The sequence below is a fragment of the Staurois parvus genome, unplaced genomic scaffold (assembly GCF_062004578.1).
Source record: "Staurois parvus isolate SC_StPar_1 unplaced genomic scaffold, SC_StPar_1.0 ptg002140l, whole genome shotgun sequence".
In the NCBI taxonomy this organism is placed as follows: Eukaryota; Metazoa; Chordata; class Amphibia; order Anura; family Ranidae; genus Staurois; species Staurois parvus.
Genome location: NW_028319936.1, coordinates 3,516,506 through 3,538,494, shown reverse-complemented (window position 1 = coordinate 3,538,494; position 21,989 = coordinate 3,516,506). Strand labels below are relative to the sequence as shown.

Genomic DNA, 21,989 nt, shown 5'->3' with positions numbered 1-21,989 from the left:
TCGTTGCCCAGTAGTCAAGGGGATTGTCTACCTCGGTTGGCAGGGTGCTGTCCAAGTAGGCCCAAGCCTGTTGTTTGAGCTCCTGCTCCAGGTCCACCTGATGCTGCTGCTGCTGCTGCGGCTGGTTAGTAGTTTCCTCACTGCGCTGGTGAAGAAAGCTACTCATCATCGACTGCAGACTGAGGCAGCCACTGCTGGTGGAGCTGCCACTGCTCCTACCACCCCACCCCTCCCCTGCTGCCATGCCAGCGGAACGCGAGCGCACAGGGCCCACAGTGTCTGAGGATGGACGTTGGCGCACAAAGGCAGAGACCAACTGACTACATAGGTGGTTTTTATAGTACGTAATTTTGGCCTCCCTCTCAGCAGGTGTGAAAAAGGCCACCATTTTGGACCGGTAGCGAGGGTCCAACAAGGTGGACAGCCAAAAGTCATCCCTCTGTCTGATGGTTATTATTCGGCTGTCGCTACGCAAGCAACCGAGCATGCTATGGGCCATTTGTGCCAAGGAATGCGAGGGACTCCCTGCCTCCATCTCCACAGCATACTGCCACGGTGCGTCTGGGTCCTCTGTCTCCTCCTCCTCCTCCTCTACCAGATGCTCCTGCTCCTCCACTCCTGTCCGCTGAGTGGAAAAACCACCCATTTCACTCAATAATTCCTGAGCACAAATGTCCTCCTCTACCTCCTCCTCTTCTTCCTGTCCTGCCCCCACAGGGGTCATGTGGCGTTGAGATCTGTGCGCCACGTCTACCGCACCCTGACCAGCCATTGTTAACAGCATTTGTTCCAGGACGTGCAACAGAGGAATGACGTCGTTCATCCCATAGTCCTGCCGACTCACGAATAGCGTGGCCTCCTCAAAGGGCCTGAGCAAGCGGCAGGTGTCACGCATGAGCTGCCAATGGCTGACATCTAAGTTACACAGGGGAGTACCTTTATCCGCTTGTAACATCAGGAAATCGGTGATGGCCTTTCGCTGCTCGTAAAGGCGGTCTAACATGTGTAGGGTTGAATTCCACCTTGTTGCAACGTCGCAGATCAGGCGATGCTGTGGAATTCCGTTCTGCCGCTGCAGCTCAATGAGGGTGTTCTTTGCGGTGTAGGAATGGCTGAAATGCATGCACAGTTTACGTGACATTTTAAGGATGTCTTGCAGTGGGATGGTGGATTTTAGGAACCGCTTGACAACCAGATTGAACACGTGAGCCATGCATGGCGCATGGCACAACCTTCCTTGACGCAGAGCAGACACCATGTTCTTTCCGTTGTCAGTCAACATGGTTCCGATTTTTAGTTTGCGCGGAGACAGCCATCTGTCGATTTCTCTGTTCATTACACTCAGCAGTTCCTCCCCTGTGTGACTACGTTCGCCAAGGCATACCAGGTGCAGCACAGCGTGACACCGTTGCGCCCTGCACATGTGATATGCCGGTCGGGTAATGGGACTTGGCACGGGGGTGGCGGCTGAGGACACGGCGGAAAAAGAGGTGGTAGAGGCGGACATGCTTGCTGGACCAAGGACGTGCAAACGTGGAGGCAAAAGCGTCGTGACCTGTCCAAGTTGCTGGTGCGGCTGTGCCGGCACCACGTTCACCCAGTGGGCCGTAAATGACATGTACTGTCCCTGACCGTAGTTACAGCTCCACACGTCGGCGCTGCCGTGCACTTTGGCAGAGACCGACATGCTCAAAGACTGGCCCACCATCTCTTCTACATGTGAATGCAGGGCTGGCACTGCCTTTTGGGCAAAGAAATGACGGCTTGGCACTCTCCACCGCGGCGCGGCACAAGCCATCATTTCTCGGAAAGGTGCTGAGTCCACCAGTTGGAAAGGGAGGGACTGCAGCACCAGCAACTTGGACAGGAGGACGTTCAGCTTTTGCACCGTCGGGTGCGTGCTCGCAAACTGTTGTCTCTTGGATACGGATTCCAAGAAAGACTGTTGACGGAATCCGAGAAGAGGAGTAGCAGGAGAAGGAGCATCTGAACGAGCGGAAGATGCCAATGAGCGACAACTCCCCTCAGCAGAGGTGTTGGAGCCTTGACTGGCTGATAGAGGGCGATTGACGACGTCGGGTGACGGAGCAAGTAACGGAGCGGGTGATGGAGCGGGGGCTGGGGCAGGCAGAACCGCCGTATGTTTATCACGGTTTTCCCAGGCCACCGAATGGTGACGCTGCATATGCTGACGCAACGCTGTAGTCCCAACATGGGCCCCCTGGCCACGCTTGCATTTCTGGCCACATAGTCGACATACGGCTACGTTTACTTCCTCGGGCGGCTTGAGGAAAAATTGCCACACCACCGAGTAGGAAACTTTGCCCCCGCTACTCTTCACTGGCTGACTGCTACTTCCTCCGTGCGCACCGGCACCACTACTGGCCGTGGTGGTAGGCTGCAGTGGAGCTGGTGCTCTACTCCGTGGACGTTTGGCTCCACTGACACTGATGCGACCCTGCTGCTGTCTCCTGGGCAACCCACCGACTGTTTTGCTCGCTGCCAAGCTGCCACCCTCTTCTCCTGATGATGCGGAAGAAATTGCCTGATGACGACGAGGCTGCCAAGTGCGATCAACCTCCTCATCATCAAGTAGGGTCTCCGCCTCACTACTAGCCCCCTCGGCTGCGTCTGGGTCAGGAGACAGACCTGTCTCTAGACCGGCTACCGAGCCACTCTCCTCGCCAGTACTTGTTCGCTTGGCTGCTGAAAAGGCCGATGTCTCCCCCCGTTCCTGACCGCCCTCTGTTAGCTCTTCCTCACTGTACAGTGGGGCTGAGCCCACAGCATGCGATACTTCGCTTGGTGAGGGAACAGCAAAGGACAGGGGCAGGTAGAGGACACGTGATTTCAGTGGGCTTGGTCCCGGGCCATGCCAACTAACGGTTGTGTCTGACGTACCCACCGACCGTTGGCTGTAGGTGTCAGAGGTGACCTGGGAAGAGGAAGACGACCGAGCCAACCAATCAATGACGGCAGGGTTGTCGGTGGAGACACGACCGCTGGATGACACCGGGAGCACTGGCCTCTGGCTGCGAATACTGCTGCCTCGACCCCTTCCTCTGCTGCCACGTCTGCTCGCTCCTAAAACATTGCCTCCTCTGCCACTCCTCTGCATGTTGTCTGACATACTATTTAATTCAACGATTAGGTGTCCCTGAGTAACAATTCTCTGGCACTCAGTAACAATTCTGTCTGTCCCTGAGTATGAATTCTGTGGCCCTGAGTAACAATTCTGTGTCTGTGCGAGTAACAATTCTGTGTCTGTGCGAGTAACAATTCTGTGTCTGTGCAAGTAACAATTTTGTGTCTGTGCGAGTAACAATTCTCTGGCACTCAGTAACAATTCTGTCTGTCCCTGAGTAACAATTCTCTGGCACTCAGTAACAATTCTGTCTGTCCCTGAGTAACAATTCTCTGGCACTCAGTAACAATTCTGTCTGTCCCTGAGTATGAATTCTGTGGCCCTGAGTAACAATTCTGTGTCTGTGCGAGTAACAATTCTGTGTCTGTGCAAGTAACAATTTTGTGTCTGTGCGAGTAACAATTCTCTGGCACTCAGTAACAATTCTGTCTGTCCCTGAGTAACAATTCTCTGGCACTCAGTAACAATTCTGTCTGTCCCTAAGTAACAATTCTCTGGCACTCAGTAACAATTCTGTCTGTCCCTGAGTATGAATTCTGTGGCCCTGAGTAACAATTCTGTGTCTGTGCGAGTAACAATTCTGTGTCTGTGCAAGTAACAATTTTGTGTCTGTGCGAGTAACAATTCTCTGGCACTCAGTAACAATTCTGTCTGTCCCTGAGTAACAATTCTCTGGCACTCAGTAACAATTCTGTCTGTCCCTGAGTAACAATTCTCTGGCACTCAGTAACAATTCTGTCTGTCCCTGAGTATGAATTCTGTGGCCCTGAGTAACAATTCTGTGTCTGTGCGAGTAACAATTCTGTGTCTGTGCAAGTAACAATTTTGTGTCTGTGCGAGTAACAATTCTCTGGCACTCAGTAACAATTCTGTCTGTCCCTGAGTAACAATTCTCTGGCACTCAGTAACAATTCTGTCTGTCCCTGAGTAACAATTCTCTGGCACTCAGTAACAATTCTGTCTGTCCCTGAGTAACAATTCTCTGGCACTCAGTAACAATTCTGTCTGTCCCTGAGTATGAATTCTGTGGCCCTGAGTAACAATTCTGTGTCTGTGCGAGTAACAATTCTGTGTCTGTGCAAGTAACAATTTTGTGTCTGTGCGAGTAACAATTCTCTGGCACTCAGTAACAATTCTGTCTGTCCCTGAGTAACAATTCTCTGGCACTCAGTAACAATTCTGTCTGTCCCTAAGTAACAATTCTCTGGCACTCAGTAACAATTCTGTCTGTCCCTGAGTATGAATTCTGTGGCCCTGAGTAACAATTCTGTGTCTGCGCGAGTAACAATTCTGTGTCTGTGCAAGTAACAATTTTGTGTCTGTGCGAGTAACAATTCTCTGGCACTCAGTAACAATTCTGTCTGTCCCTGAGTAACAATTCTCTGGCACTCAGTAACAATTCTGTCTGTCCCTGAGTAACAATTCTCTGGCACTCAGTAACAATTCTGTCTGTCCCTGAGTATGAATTCTGTGGCCCTGAGTAACAATTCTGTGTCTGTGCGAGTAACAATTCTGTGTCTGTGCAAGTAACAATTTTGTGTCTGTGCGAGTAACAATTCTCTGGCACTCAGTAACAATTCTGTCTGTCCCTGAGTAACAATTCTCTGGCACTCAGTAACAATTCTGTCTGTCCCTAAGTAACAATTCTCTGGCACTCAGTAACAATTCTGTCTGTCCCTGAGTATGAATTCTGTGGCCCTGAGTAACAATTCTGTGTCTGTGCGAGTAACAATTCTGTGTCTGTGCAAGTAACAATTTTGTGTCTGTGCGAGTAACAATTCTCTGGCACTCAGTAACAATTCTGTCTGTCCCTGAGTAACAATTCTCTGGCACTCAGTAACAATTCTGTCTGTCCCTGAGTAACAATTCTCTGGCACTCAGTAACAATTCTGTCTGTCCCTGAGTATGAATTCTGTGGCCCTGAGTAACAATTCTGTGTCTGTGCGAGTAACAATTCTGTGTCTGTGCAAGTAACAATTTTGTGTCTGTGCGAGTAACAATTCTCTGGCACTCAGTAACAATTCTGTCTGTCCCTGAGTAACAATTCTCTGGCACTCAGTAACAATTCTGTCTGTCCCTGAGTAACAATTCTCTGGCACTCAGTAACAATTCTGTCTGTCCCTGAGTATGAATTCTGTGGCCCTGAGTAACAATTCTGTGTCTGTGCGAGTAACAATTCTGTGTCTGTGCAAGTAACAATTTTGTGTCTGTGCGAGTAACAATTCTCTGGCACTCAGTAACAATTCTGTCTGTCCCTGAGTAACAATTCTCTGGCACTCAGTAACAATTCTGTCTGTCCCTAAGTAACAATTCTCTGGCACTCAGTAACAATTCTGTCTGTCCCTGAGTATGAATTCTGTGGCCCTGAGTAACAATTCTGTGTCTGTGCGAGTAACAATTCTGTGTCTGTGCAAGTAACAATTTTGTGTCTGTGCGAGTAACAATTCTCTGGCACTCAGTAACAATTCTGTCTGTCCCTGAGTAACAATTCTCTGGCACTCAGTAACAATTCTGTCTGTCCCTGAGTAACAATTCTCTGGCACTCAGTAACAATTCTGTCTGTCCCTGAGTATGAATTCTGTGGCCCTGAGTAACAATTCTGTGTCTGTGCGAGTAACAATTCTGTGTCTGTGCAAGTAACAATTTTGTGTCTGTGCGAGTAACAATTCTCTGGCACTCAGTAACAATTCTGTCTGTCCCTGAGTAACAATTCTCTGGCACTCAGTAACAATTCTGTCTGTCCCTGAGTAACAATTCTCTGGCACTCAGTAACAATTCTGTCTGTCCCTGAGTAACAATTCTCTGGCACTCAGTAACAATTCTGTCTGTCCCTGAGTATGAATTCTGTGGCCCTGAGTAACAATTCTGTGTCTGTGCGAGTAACAATTCTGTGTCTGTGCAAGTAACAATTTTGTGTCTGTGCGAGTAACAATTCTCTGGCACTCAGTAACAATTCTGTCTGTCCCTGAGTAACAATTCTCTGGCACTCAGTAACAATTCTGTCTGTCCCTAAGTAACAATTCTCTGGCACTCAGTAACAATTCTGTCTGTCCCTGAGTATGAATTCTGTGGCCCTGAGTAACAATTCTGTGTCTGCGCGAGTAACAATTCTGTGTCTGTGCAAGTAACAATTTTGTGTCTGTGCGAGTAACAATTCTCTGGCACTCAGTAACAATTCTGTCTGTCCCTGAGTAACAATTCTCTGGCACTCAGTAACAATTCTGTCTGTCCCTGAGTAACAATTCTCTGGCACTCAGTAACAATTCTGTCTGTCCCTGAGTATGAATTCTGTGGCCCTGAGTAACAATTCTGTGTCTGTGCGAGTAACAATTCTGTGTCTGTGCAAGTAACAATTTTGTGTCTGTGCGAGTAACAATTCTCTGGCACTCAGTAACAATTCTGTCTGTCCCTGAGTAACAATTCTCTGGCACTCAGTAACAATTCTGTCTGTCCCTAAGTAACAATTCTCTGGCACTCAGTAACAATTCTGTCTGTCCCTGAGTATGAATTCTGTGGCCCTGAGTAACAATTCTGTGTCTGTGCGAGTAACAATTCTGTGTCTGTGCAAGTAACAATTTTGTGTCTGTGCGAGTAACAATTCTCTGGCACTCAGTAACAATTCTGTCTGTCCCTGAGTAACAATTCTCTGGCACTCAGTAACAATTCTGTCTGTCCCTGAGTAACAATTCTCTGGCACTCAGTAACAATTCTGTCTGTCCCTGAGTATGAATTCTGTGGCCCTGAGTAACAATTCTGTGTCTGTGCGAGTAACAATTCTGTGTCTGTGCAAGTAACAATTTTGTGTCTGTGCGAGTAACAATTCTCTGGCACTCAGTAACAATTCTGTCTGTCCCTGAGTAACAATTCTCTGGCACTCAGTAACAATTCTGTCTGTCCCTGAGTAACAATTCTCTGGCACTCAGTAACAATTCTGTCTGTCCCTGAGTAACAATTCTCTGGCACTCAGTAACAATTCTGTCTGTCCCTGAGTATGAATTCTGTGGCCCTGAGTAACAATTCTGTGTCTGTGCGAGTAACAATTCTGTGTCTGTGCAAGTAACAATTTTGTGTCTGTGCGAGTAACAATTCTCTGGCACTCAGTAACAATTCTGTCTGTCCCTGAGTAACAATTCTCTGGCACTCAGTAACAATTCTGTCTGTCCCTAAGTAACAATTCTCTGGCACTCAGTAACAATTCTGTCTGTCCCTGAGTATGAATTCTGTGGCCCTGAGTAACAATTCTGTGTCTGTGCGAGTAACAATTCTGTGTCTGTGCAAGTAACAATTTTGTGTCTGTGCGAGTAACAATTCTCTGGCACTCAGTAACAATTCTGTCTGTCCCTGAGTAACAATTCTCTGGCACTCAGTAACAATTCTGTCTGTCCCTGAGTAACAATTCTCTGGCACTCAGTAACAATTCTGTCTGTCCCTGAGTATGAATTCTGTGGCCCTGAGTAACAATTCTGTGTCTGTGCGAGTAACAATTCTGTGTCTGTGCAAGTAACAATTTTGTGTCTGTGCGAGTAACAATTCTCTGGCACTCAGTAACAATTCTGTCTGTCCCTGAGTAACAATTCTCTGGCACTCAGTAACAATTCTGTCTGTCCCTGAGTAACAATTCTCTGGCACTCAGTAACAATTCTGTCTGTCCCTGAGTAACAATTCTCTGGCACTCAGTAACAATTCTGTCTGTCCCTGAGTAACAATTCTCTGGCACTCAGTAACAATTCTGTCTGTCCCTGAGTAACAATTCTCTGGCACTCAGTAACAATTCTGTCTGTCCCTGAGTAACAATTCTGTCTGTCCCTGAGTATGAATTCTGTGGCCCTGAGTAAGAATTCTCTGGCACTCAGTAACAATTCTGTCTGTCCCTGAGTAACAATTCTCTGGCACTCAGTAACAATTCTGTCTGTCCCTGAGTAACAATTCTCTGGCACTCAGTAACAATTCTGTCTGTCCCTGAGTAACAATTCTCTGGCACTCAGTAACAATTCTGTCTGTCCCTGAGTAACAATTCTCTGGCACTCAGTAACAATTCTGTCTGTCCCTGAGTAACAATTCTGTCTGTCCCTGAGTATGAATTCTGTGGCCCTGAGTAAGAATTCTCTGGCACTCAGTAACAATTCTGTCTGTCCCTGAGTAACAATTCTCTGGCACTCAGTAACAATTCTGTCTGTCCCTGAGTAAAAATTCTGTGGCCCTAATAACGTTTCTGTGCCCCTAAGTAACAATTCTCTGGCACTGAGTGAAAATTCTGTCTGTCCCTGAGTATGAATTCTGTGGCCCTAACTAGCGTTTCTTTGTCCCTAAATAACGATTCTGTGGCCCTCATTAACAAGTCTGTGTCCCTGAGTAATGGTTCTCTGTCCCTAAGTAACTTCTCTCTGTCCCCAATTCTCGTTTCTGTGGCCCTAACTCTGTCCCTGTCCCTAGTACAGAGCGGTCTGCCTCTGTTCAATGACTGCAGGCAAATGAAGATTTCCAAAATGGCCGCTATATATACCTCGACCATTACACAGTGCTGGCTGGCTGGCTGCTGATTGGCTGATGCGATCACATGTCGTTGAGGAATGCATTATGGGGCAGCGCGCCTTGTCTGCGCGCCTTCCCCGACATCCCCGCTCCGTCGCCGCACATGTCAGCCGCCATTTTCGGAAAAATTTCGATTCGCGCGTCCGAATTAGGCTGTTTTTCGGATTCGGCACGAATCGAAATTTTTCCGATATTCGACTCGAATTCCACTTCGGATACTTCGATTCGCTCATCTCTAGCTGTTACTGTGAAATATCTCTGTCCCCAATTATCCAGGTCAGAGGTGGGGAATATGGGGGAGAAGCTGGTGCGACTAGAAGAAGACTTTCTTCTTCCTATATATCAGCACCAGTGGGTTAAAAATTAATATAACTAGAGAGAGAAATATATATATATTTATACACACAATATACATACATATATATATATGTATGAAAGAGAGAAAAAGAGTGCGAAAGAGCAAGAGCAAGATATAGTTAGTTAGTTAGTTATCTATGTATTTCTATGTATCCTTTTCTAGAGAGAGACAGAGAGAGAGAGAGAGAGAGAGAGAGAGAGAGAGAGAGAGAAAGAGAAATATATATATATATATGTTTGTATTATTACAAAACTGTCAAATAAAAAAATATACCACAATTCACAGCTTATTTTTCTACCAATACCCAGCAGCTATAAATAAATATAAATCCCTCAGTGATATAACAAAATGATCATTACAGCACTGATTCAATAATGCATAAAATATTCTTCAGTGTAAGAGTTCATACAGAATAAATCTCCCAATCAATATTGTGATCAAAGTCCTACAAACACAATTCCTACTCACTCCCAGCATTAGGCTCCGTTAGATTGAATCATTAGGGTGAAGCCTAACACTTGGAGTGAGTAGGAATTGCGTTCTGCCATTTTACTGGTCCTGTGCTTGGAGGACTTTTTGAACTATTTGAACACAATATTGATTGGAAGATTAATTGTGTATGAACTCTTACACTGCAGAATATTTTTTGTAGCATTAAAACAGTGTTGTAATTATCATTTTGTTATATAAATCCAGCCTTGCTGATAATAGGGCCCCATCACCCATATCAGGTGAAAAAGAGCCAACATATGTTGAAAATACTGTACATGTCAATATGAACACTGCAGCTCATAGCAAAATTAAATTAAATTGCTATCCTGAAAAACGTTACATTTGCTTTATTTCCACTTTTTGTTTTTTCCTACTTCAAAGCACAGAGTTTTCTTTTTTTTTGTCAGTAAAAGTTGTGTGTAAGTAAAAAAAAAATCAGTGACACTTCATAAATTAGGAGTTGAAAGAAAAAGAAATATATATAAATATAAATATTTTTAGCCATTGTTATTGCTAAGTCTGTGACCTTGTGTTTTGTTTGTTGTGGTAGGTGACTTTTAAAAACTTAGCAACTCGCCCTTATTCTATTCATGCCCATGGAGTTTCTTATGAAAAGTCGTCAGAAGGATATAGCTATGCCGATGAAACAGAGGAGTGGCTTCGGGGAGATGACGTTGTTAAGCCTGAAGAAGTATATGTTTATGTGTGGTATGCCACAAAACAATCTGGACCTGAGCCAGAGGCATCAGCCTGCAGAACATGGGCCTATCATTCTGGTGTCAGCATAGTAAGAAACCATGTTTTTAGAATTTCTAAAAGCTTGAAAATAACATGGAAAAAGATTTGCACACACACTGCATCAACTGGTGTACAAAACAGGTTAAATTATCCTTGCATGAAAAAAAAAAACAGTACCTGCTTTGACCGATGCATCTACAGATACTACATTTTTTTAAATGATTTTAACAAAACATGATAATTTACATCAATCCCTGCCCCTAAAGCTGTTTATATAATATTCTGTTCAATTTTGGTAAACATCAGTTGTTGAAGGCAACTCACCTGAAAACAGTGAGAACAGCAGACTCCCCTCACATAGCATCCTTGGTGGCACTTATTCCAGGGCCCCTGTGTTCCAGTAAAGTAGTGCTACCAACTTAGCTGAAAAGCCAACACAGGGTTGACTCTGTCTTTTTAAAGACAAAATACAAAAACAAGCTGCCATAAAAGAGAATGCCCCTAGCAGTGCCTGCACATGCCTGTAGCAACAGTTTTCAGTGCTCCTGCTTTGACCGAATGCCGGGAAGCTATAATCAGGCAAAACTCCAAAACCACCTGGTCATGATGGAGCTTGTCTGCTCTCCCACTCCATACATTCCTATTGGTATATCACTGCAACAGACTACCTTACTGGTCAATAAGAAAGTGTGGGAGGCAGAAAGGAGTGGGCAAGCTTCAGCACTACGATCAACAAGTGCCAAAGCTTTGGCCCAAGGAAATGGCCCAAAATTCAGGCAGTGTGTGGGGAATGGTCTCTGCTAAAGGTTTTTTTGGGCACCTCTGGGTACCCTGTCTTCATACTTTTCAGAGATTGGTTCTGACAGAGTGATTTTAACTCCTAACCTCACCCTCAACACTTAGCTACATAATAGTGCCATATTTATGTGGAAAGAAGAGTGTAGCAACCGAATGCATGTGCTCCTGCGCTGAACTGTGCACTCCTCAATATTAATATCCTCACATGAGTTAGAGAAATTCAGGCCTTGCTGCCCTCAACGGACCAGGGAAATCCAAAGAGAACTGTATATAGAAAACAAAGAGAGGGCACACAGGCCTAGTGCATTACCTTAAAAAATGGGATTTATTAATAAATAGTAAAATACTCAACAAAGAAATGTAAAATCACATTATAATGGGAAGCATATGGCAAGGGATGCAGAGTGGTTCAGGAACCCCTGTGGGAGCCCTGGTGGGGGACTAAAAGCCTCTAGATAGCTGGTGGCTGATGCATTTCGAGGTTGTACCTCTTCCTCAGAGCCAGTGTCTTTTACAGTGATTTTACATTTCTTTGAGAGTATTTTACTGTTTATTAATAAATCCCATTTTTTAAGGTAATGCACTAGGCCTGTGTGCCCTCTCTTTGTATGCCATTTTTATGTGTCAAAAGCGTTGCTTTAAAAAGTAATATATGAATCTGATATAAACTCATACCTCATGTATTTCATTTTCCTTTGCATTTCCTTTAAAGTCCATGTGAACTTACTAGCTGATATCCATATGCTTCGGGCTTGTGGAGCCATAGGAAGGAAGTTGGAGGAGTTGGAGGAGGACTTGGAATAGAGGGGGTAATGATCTGTGGATCCTGTTGTCCCCCTTTATTGGGAGGCTAATTTGTCATAGGGAGGTGGACCAAAGGGAATATCAATAGTAATTCACATTGATACCTCAGTTGTGAAACTTTTAGCTTTGTTTACTTCACAAAAACAATCAGAAATCCCCAGTTCACTTACTAATCAGCCTGCAACAAAACTGAATTAACCCTAACAGTTTACGTTAATAATTAAGGGTTTAGTTTGCATACATTTGCAAATATATGCATAAACTGCAGCGACCATGGCACAGCACACCAGTGTACTGCAGCTTTAACTCTATACCCAAGTTGGAGCACATATACTGTATAAATATAATGGATAGACTACGGGCAGGTATGCCTGGAAGGAGCCCACCCCATCTTGGAAACCGAGCAAGAGCACAATGGCATCAAAGGTATCCCGTCATCCCCACTCCAATATATCAACCATACAAACAAACAGCAACCACACCAGCCGATATCTAGCCTTTGCAGCAAAGTGCACATGGAAAGAAAGACATGTCAAAAACACCCAGCCCTGTGATACTCAGAACTAAATACAATACTCATTATAAAACTTAAAACCATCTATAAAGGCTTTCTAAGCATTGTAAGCTTTCTGAGGCATTTGAACAACATTACTTTTTTGGGGTAGTTGAATGCCCCTCCACAGTCCTCGGAACACTATGTCAATGCACAATTTTTGGATATTGATGTTTTTAATAGTCCTTTGGCTGATGTAAGAGTATTTGTTTGATAGATATGTATGTACCATTTTTTGCATGTGCTCCTGAAGAAGTAGATTTTGGCTCATGAAACACGTTGAAAAGTGCTTATCACTTTGGTGGACAAATTGTTAGATGTAGCATATTCATCAATTCTCAATAAGGGTTGCAGAATGTCTAGAGGAATCATTCTGCCTAGTGTATGCATTTTATATATAGCTACGGAGGATTGTGGAAAAAAAATAGGAAAAGAGTAGGAAAAAAGATAAAGAAGTGGTTTATAAGGGAGCCAAGGAAAGGTTTGTATCAGAAAGAGGGTGGATGTGAAGGAGAAGGAGCAAGGAAAGGAGTAATTCCTTTCTACCCAAGTTCTGTCACCAGCATGTAGATCTCTTGTTCATGTGATACATTTACATGGGTTGCGAGTTGTTGTTCAGGAGTGCTTCATAATCAGAGTGTCAGGAAAATTCATCCAGTAACACCAAGTCCACCAGAATTTAGTGTTGATGCTCCTACTGAAAGACATAAGGGGGTTGACTTACTAAAAGCAAATAAGCTGTTTACTTTGCAATGGCATTTCACATTAGCTTAGTGAACGAGGTGAAGCTCTGCTGTCTTCCATCATCCAATCCTGTGCATGCAAAAATATTTTTTTTTACATTTTCCTTGCAAATGATTGAACATTCTTTGAAAGTAAGAGAAGCTCAGTATATGTGGGAACAAAAAAGCTGTCACATGATCATGCTCTTGTGCAAACTCATAATTCTGAGCAAAAACTCAATGCAAAACAGGCATTGGCACACATGCACAAACATATTAGCGTGTGCACAAAACATATGTGCATGAGCATGTGCATGCCCAATACTGGCACTGGCGCAAAGCAGCCTATTTATGCTGGACTACAACATGAATAGATTACTGAGTGGTCACTCTTTTACCTGCCACACCTACCTACCCGTGCACTACTTGGCTTGCCCCTGACCTGTCTTGGGATTTCTGCCTGCCTGCTGTGACCTCTGCTTGTATTCTGAATCTGCTCCTATAGTGCACTCCTGTCCTTTACTGCCTGGTTGTGTTCCTATCTTGGCTTGTATCCTGACTTTGTCTCTGCCTGATGTTCCTGCACCTCACTTCCTGACTGTTCTTGACCTTTTCGCTTGTGTCCTGGCTACACTCCTGTCTACCAATCAAGTATCATAGTGCTCCAGTTCCTGGTTCCTGCCTGGTGATCTATGGTCATCTGCTTCCTGCAAAAAGTGCTCTCGTGCCACTCTGTGTTCTCACACCTCCTGTCATCACTACTAGGGGTGCTGGCCAAGAGGTGCAAGAGAAGCCCCCTCTCCAGCTCAATCTCCAGCAGGTACGTGACATGAATTTTCACTACGTTCACTAAGAAAAAATTCCCTTTCAAAGTGAACATCCTATATGCTTTTACTAAATCAGTCATAAGGCCTTCAGTTTGTTTAATTTAATTTATTTTGATTATTCATAGATAATAGGAAAGGGGGGCTAGGCTGTTTCCAAAGCTCCAGAATGCAGCTTCTGGCTATGTTAATCAACTGAGGGAGGACTCATATCTTGGAGGTTATCCTGGGTATAGTATTGTAGGAAGAAGGCTGGTTCACTTGGTATTGAGCCTGTGAATTTTTAGGTGATCTACTAAACGTTTTTTATACAATACAGGATTTTTATTGTAAAAAGGAACTGAAATAACAATACATTTGAGTAACCATTGTAACATTGTAAGCGTGGTACAATACGGAGTATAATGGCTAGAAGTTATAGTACATCCAACATAAAGTAGGAAAAAACAATCAATAGTCACAATATAAAAAGTGAGCAGTACTGTATCCTATACAATTTCAGGGTGAGACCCAGGGTATAAAGGGCCAACAAAAAGGAGAGGGCTGGGTGTGAAGGGAAAGAAATCGGGGGGGAGGGGGAAGAGAGAAGGGGGGGAGGAAAGAGGAGGGGGGAGGGTGGGTAGGGAAACCTCAATAGTCTACTCACTGATAATTAGTTGGAAGTACTAAGGGGCATGAGACTCAGTCCTCAAACCCTTCAGTGGGACGTCCAGGGAAGCCACACCTTGTCATACTTCCAGGGACAGCCTCTACTAATATAGTTGAGCTTTTACATGAGAAGTGCTGCATCGATGGTGGCCTCTCAGGACGACACCACAGGAGGGTCCCCCAAGTTCCACTTCAGCAGAATCTCTTTTTTGGCGTAGTATAGGAGATAAGATATCAAGAATTTCTAATGGTGGGACTGTTGTACATCATCATGAAGCTCCAGGAAACCCTTATCAGGTGAGAGGGGCAAAGATAGCTGCAGCCGTAGATTAATTAGCTTGTAAACTTCAGACCAACAGGGAATAACCCTAGGACATGTCCTAAACATGTGTATAAACGATCCCGGATATAACTGGCAGCGGGGACAAGTAGGGTCTTGCTCCCAGTATATCCGAGAGAGCCTCAGAGGGGTATAGTAAAACCTTGGCCTGTGTGAATTTAACTCTGGAGGATATAACCAGCTTAGGACCCTGTTACAAAGCATCCTTCCTGTCCTCCTCATCTAAAGAGGTAATATCCTCCTTCCAAGTCACCCAGAGCTGCTTAATCTTAGGGAGCTGACACACAGCAATGCTTCATAAAGGACTGATAACATCTTTTTCAGATCTCCCTGGACAGCAGCTCCTCAATAGGGTCTGTCTGCAAGATAGGTGGTCTTCCCTGGCTGCGTGTCTTAGCTGGAAATACCTGAACAGCATCGCTCGCAGGAGGTGAAATGTCTGGGAGAGTCGAGGGAAAGGCAGCAAGACCCCAGAGGGAATCATATCAGCCAGGGTCTTGATGCCATATCTCGTCCACAATTGGGAATTGGGAATAGAGTGAAAGTGGGAAAGTGTAGGATTCCCCCAGAGAGGTTGGGCCAGTGACAAATGATCAGGTCACACATACCGACGTCAAGCCGTTGCCCCAAACCCTTAACATGGCTTGCGTAGGGCCTGGAACAGTGTCATATGTTTTACACCCCGATATGGTATGGAGGTCAGCTATGGAGCCCAAAGAGGCCACTTCCAAACAGACTGCAGCATTAGACCTAAAGCCACCAAACCACCAATAGACTGTTATCAACATCGTCACCCAGTAGTACACTTGAAAGTTTGGAAGGGCCAGAACAAGAATGGTTTAAGTGTCAATGCCAACTTGTCTTAAAAAATCCTGTTTATGACTTTGAAAGAAGAAAAAAGGTTTTAGATGGACTTTAACTATCAATTGAAATTGATGTTTACTTTTCATGTTGTGTATATACCCTTATCTCTCAATAGGAAAAGGACATCCATTCAGGATTAATTGGTCCATTGCTTATTTGTAGAAGTGGAACCCTTGATAAAGGAAACAGGCCACTGGACGCCCGTGAATTTATACTGTTGTTTATGACTTTTGAAGAAGAAAAAAGCTGGTACTTTGATAAAGCAAAGAATACATGTACGGACATCACAGAAAAGCCAGCATATGCAAATAAATGTCACACATTTCATGGTATGTTGTATTAAAACACTACCAAAGTCTAGTTAAATTGGCACAGTATTTTCTAAATTATGTTAACTAAATCAGAATTAAATAAATGTAAATTATTAAAGTCATTTATTAACCCTTTCAGCCTCAGAAACTCAGACTGAAGCAAACCTGTCATCTATTTTAAACACTGAGAAGTAGAAGGCTATTAGGCAGAACATCCCCTATATATGTGCCTCTATGATTTAGTTTCACGTTGTTACTTAGAGTGGAGTTCCACTCGACCTATCAAAAAATAAAAGTCAGCAGCTACAAAAACTGTAGCTGCTGACTTCTAAAAAACAGCCACTTACCTGTCCCTCGGTCCTGTGGTGTGTCCTCCGCAGCTTGTTTCACCAGCCGTCCTGTATTCCAGGAGGCTGGCATCTTCAGTGTGGGCACCCTGCTATGACAGCTTGCGGCTTCACAGTCGGGTACCCACTGCGCATGCGCGAGTAGTGCTGCGCTTTGTGAATGGTCCTGTAGTCTTCTGAGACCTGTCACATGTCCCAAAAGACTACAGTGAGGGAGGGAGGGAGACCACCTTCCGTTTGGCGATCGGACCGGAAGAGGTAACAGGTTCCTGTCAAATTCAAGTAACAGCTCCCCCCCGCTCCCCAAAGGTGCCAATCCTTAATGGGGAGCAGGGAGCAGGCCTTAAAGCGGAACTTCCCCTTTTGGGTGGAGCTCTGCTTTAAGACTTGACTAAGTAACTATGCCTTCCCCACCTCTGCAGAGAGAACTATAGTGACCATGAAAATATAAGGTTCACTAATTTCCTAGCCCGTACCAACCCCCTCCTTTTCCCCAGACCCCTCCAAAATTAAAATGCCAAGTCAAAGCTAATAAATAATAATTTTACACCTTGACTTTGTGATCACCTAGGAGAGGGCAACTTCACTTGACCTGCTTATAGGAGTCTGGAAAAGCTAAGGATCCCAAATTCACACTGGACTTCAAGCATCTTGCAGTGTGTGCCTCTCCATTCTTCCTCCTACTCTGGGTCCTTGGTTTCCAAATGAGATGCAAAAGTTGCTCTCATCAGAAAAGAGGACTTTGAACCACTGAGCAACAGACCAGGTCTGTTTTTCTTTAACCCAGGTAAGACGCTTCTGACGTTGTTTGTTGTTCAGGAGCGGCTTGACAAGAGGAATACGACATTTGAAGCCCCATGTCCAGGATCCGACTGTGTTGTGGTTCTTGATGCACTGACTCCAGCTTCAGTCCATTCCTTCTGTAAGTCCCCAACACTTTTGAATGGCCTTTACCTGACAGTCCTCTCCAGGCTGCGGTCATCCCTGCTGCTTGTGCACCTTTTTCTTCCATACTTTTCCCTTCCACATAACTTTCTATTAATGTGCTTTGATACAGCACTTTGGGAACATCCGACTTCTTGCAATTACCTTTTGAGGCTTTCCCTCCTTATGGAGGGTGTCAATGATGGTTTTCTGCACAACTGTCAGGTCAGCAGTCTTTCCCATGATTGTGATTCCTACTGAACCAGACTGAGAGACCAGGCTCAGGAACCCTTTGTAGGTGTTATGGCTTAATTAGCTGATTAGAGTGGGACACTTTGAGCCTAGAATATTGCACCTTTTCACAATATTCTAATTTTTTGAGATTGTGGATTTGGGGTTTTCATGAGCTGTAAGCCATAATCATCACAATTATGACAAATCACAGCTTTAAATATCTTGCTTTGCATTTAATGAGTCTATCTCATATATTAGTTTCACCTTTTAAGTTGCATTACTGAAATCAATGAACTTTTGCACGATATTCTAATTTTTCGAGTTTCACCTGTAGATTGTAAAATAATCTAAAAATTACCGTATTTTTCGCTCCATAAGACGCACTTTTTTCCCCACCAAAAAGGGGGGAAAATGTCAGTGCGTCTTATGGAGCGAATGTAAAGCGGCCGGTCCGGTATTTCTACCACCACCATGTCAGAATATCGGGCCGGCCGCTGAGCTCTTCTCTCCTGCAGTACCTTACCTATTCCTCGCTCCAGCGCTGTGCTTTGTGAATGGTCCGGTGTCTTCTGGGACACGACAGGTCCCAGAAGGCTCCAGGCCATTCATAAAGCGCAGCGCTTCTCGCGCATGCGCAGTGGGCACCCGGCTGTCACAGAAGCCGCCGCGGGAAGAAGAAAGGACAACTCCACAGATGTGGGAGTGGGTACCTGTCAAATTCAGGTACCCGTTCCCCCTCCCTCCCCAAAGGTCCGCAGTCTCTGGTAATCTCCTTTACTGTCTGCAGTCTCTGGTCATCCCCTGCACTGTCTGCAGTCACTGGTCATCTGTACTATGTCCACAGTCTCTGGTCATTCCCTGTACTGTGTCAGCAGTCTCTGGCCATCCCCTGTACTGTGTCCGCAGTCTCTGGTCATCCCCTGTACTGTGTCCGCAGTCTCTGGTCATCCCCTGTACTGTGTCCGCAGTCTCTGGTCATCCCCTGTACTGTGTCCGCAGTCTCTGGTCATCCCCTGTACTGTGTCCGCAGTCTCTGGTCATCCCCTGTTCTGTGTCCGCAGTCTCTGGTCATCCCCTGTACTGTGTCCGCAGCCTCTGGTCATCTCCTGTACTGTGTCTGCAGTCTCTGGTCATCCCCTGTACTGTGTCCGCAGTCTCTGGTCATCTCCTGTACTGTGTCCGCAGTCTCTGGTCATCTCCTGTACTGTGTCCGCAGTCTCTGGTCATCCCCTGTACTGTGTCCACAGTCTTTGGTCATCTCCTGTACTGTGTCCGCAGTCTCTGATCATCCCCTGTACTGTGTCCGCAGTCTCTGGTAATCTCCTGTACTGTGTCCGCAGTCTCTGGTCATCCCCTGTACTATGTCCGCAGTCTCTGGTCATCTCCTGTACTATGTCCGCAGTCTCTGGTCATCTCCTGTACTGTGTCTGCAGTCTCTGGTCATCCCCTGTACTGTGTCCGCAGTCTCTGGTCATCCCCTGTACTGTGTCTGCAGTTTCTGGTCATCCCCTGTACTGTGTCTGCAGTCCATTGGTTCAGAATATTTTTTGTGAACATTTTTTTAATTTAATTTCCTTATTTTCCAAAAAATTTACAACTTTAAAAAACTTGCCCTGCCTCATACTAAATACCTCCGACTGTCTACTTTCCAAAAAGGGGTAATTTGAGAGATATTTGTACTGTCCTGACATTTTAAGGACTTCAAGAAATTAGATCGGCTGTCAGTACATCAGGATTAATCAATGTTAAAATATACTGTATATCCCATAGTTTGTGGACGCTATAACTTTTTTACAGACTAAATAATTTACACTGATTAGGATTTTTTTTACCAAAGACATGTAGCAGAATTCATTTTGGCCAAAATCTGTGAAGAAATTAGATTTTTTTTTTATTGGATATGTTTTAGAACAGAAAATAGAAAATATTGTTTTGTTTTTTTTTGTTTTTTTTTAATACATTTATATAATAAAAAATAAAAAACCCAGTGGTGATCAAATGCCACCAAGTAAAACTCTAGTTGTGTGAAAAAAATATATAAATGTAATTTGTATACAGCGTTGTATGACCGCGCAATTGCCAGTTAGTAGTGCAGTGCCGAATAGCAAAAAATAACCTGAACATGAAGGGCTGTAAAATATTCCGAAGTGAAGTGAAGTTAGGAAAACGTAAATGTCTATGTTAAGCCAAGTGTTCTATGTATGATATTGAGTATATTAGGACTTGTACACAGGTTTCTATTGTATCACTTTATTGAAAAATATATAAATAGAGAATCTATAAAGAAGTAAAATTCTGATACAGTCACTACGAAAGACTGGAAAGGAATGTAGAGTAAACACAAATTGACCTCTGATAATGATGGCTGGCTGGCTGGCTGTCATGCTAACCATATAGCTTTATTATGACTGAGTGACTATCATGGTTGTGCCGGCACCCGCTGATCATCTAGGAGACTGACAAGAAACAGCACTGCCTATGTAACCAAGGCAGAGCTGTGTCCTGTCAGTGGGAATGTGCTGGATTCTCTTTCCCTGCACGCAAGGAAAAAAAATCCAGCACATTATCTAGTGAAAACAGCACACACAGTAAACACTACACATTGCTAGGCACACGGTTAACCCCTTGATCACACTAGATGTAAAACCCCTTTCCAGCCAGTGCCATTAGTACAGTGTCAGCACTGACACTGTATTAGTGTCACTGGTTCCCACAAGCTCCACAATATCGTAGTTCCGCTATAATTAGCTGATCACAAGTGTGGCATTGGTGGAAACTTTGGAAACTCTACCAGTTTAAATAAAGGTGCAGCCCTGAGTGGGTTGGGCAATGACAGGATGGAGGTCAATAATTAGTGTGGAAACAGAGTGGGGGTGTTTATTTTGTGAACCTGTACTTATCCTTTACTGTAAGTAGGGAACAGATTTTAAGCATGTATGTGGAGATGGAGCTTAGACCATAAAAGCAAATTATTGCAGGCTAAAAAAAAAGCCATGTTACTTTTCTGGATAAAACTGTTGTATAGCTTGGGTGATAGAGCCACCCAAAGATTTTACAAGTTGAACGTTACCAATTAATAGTAATTATTAAAAAATAATAACTGTTTTGATTAAAGTTCTTCATTAAACATGCAGTGTTTTTTCTTATGTGCTTATTTTTTCATTTCAGCCATAAATGGAATTATCTACAATCTGCAAGGTCTTCAAATGTACCAGGATGAATTAGTGCGATGGCATTTGTTAAACATGGGAAATCCAAAAGATGTGCATGTGATTAATTTTCATGGTCAGACTGTCACTGAAAGCATAAATAATGAACATCGACATGCAGTTTATCCTCTAATACCAGGTATATAAAATCATATTTGCTTTTGGTTGACATGCATGTTTTCAGCTAATTACTTAAAGGAGAAGTTGGCAGATAATCCCATAGCACCCAGAGGGGGTGCTCACATACACCCATAGTGATCTTTATGATGTCTTAGGTGAACTAATTACTAATTACTTTTTTATGGCCTTGTTTTTTTTATGTTATGCATTGTCAAGGTAGTCATGGATCCTTATGTTTTCTGCTCTGTTTGGTCAACGCTTCTGGTCTTTTATATGTCACAGGATCTGTGCATCCAAGTTGTATCACTACATACAGTGGGGCAAAAAAGTATTTAGTCAGCCACCAATTGTGCAAGTTCTCCCACTTAAAAAGATGAGAGAGGCCTGTAATTGGCATCATATGTAGACCTCAACTATGAGAGACATAATGAGAAAAAAAATCCAGACAATCACATTGGCTGATTTGGAAAGAATTTATTTACAAATTATGGTGGAAAATAAGTATTTGGTCACCTACAAACAAGCAAGATTTCTGGCTCTCACAGACCTGTACCTTCGTCTTTAAGACATCTGTCCTGCACTCATTACCTGTATCAATGGCACCTATTTGAACTTGTTATCAGTATAAAAGACACCTGTCCACAACCTCAAACAGTCACACTCCAAACTCCACTATGGTCAAGACCAAAGAGCTGTCGAAGGACACCAGAAACAAAATTGTAGACCTGCACCAGGCTGGGAAGATTGAATCTGCAATAGGCAAGCAGCTTGGTGTGAACAAATCAACTGTGGGAGCAATAATTAGAAAATGGAAGACATACAAGACCACTGATAATCTCCCTCGATCTGGGGCTCCACGCAAGATCTCACCCCTTGGGTCAAAATGATCACAAGAATGGTGAGCAAAAATCCCAGGACCACATGGGGGGGACCTAGTGAATGACCTGCAGAGAGCTGGGACCAACGTAACAAAGGCTACCATCAGTAACACACTACGCCGTCAGGGACTCAGATCCTGCAGTGCCA

General features: G+C 44.2%; 1 protein-coding gene across 1 annotated transcript in view; it reads left to right on the top strand.

The window, feature by feature from the left end:
* Positions 1-21,989, top strand: part of F5 (coagulation factor V) — a 170,480-nt gene that overhangs the window by 93,438 nt on the left and 55,053 nt on the right. The window contains exons 16-18 of the mRNA XM_089665178.1: positions 10,078-10,314; positions 15,934-16,147; positions 20,803-20,982. Coding sequence (XP_089521304.1) covers positions 10,078-10,314; positions 15,934-16,147; positions 20,803-20,982 — 631 coding nt within the window. The remainder of the gene's footprint in view (positions 1-10,077; positions 10,315-15,933; positions 16,148-20,802; positions 20,983-21,989) is intronic.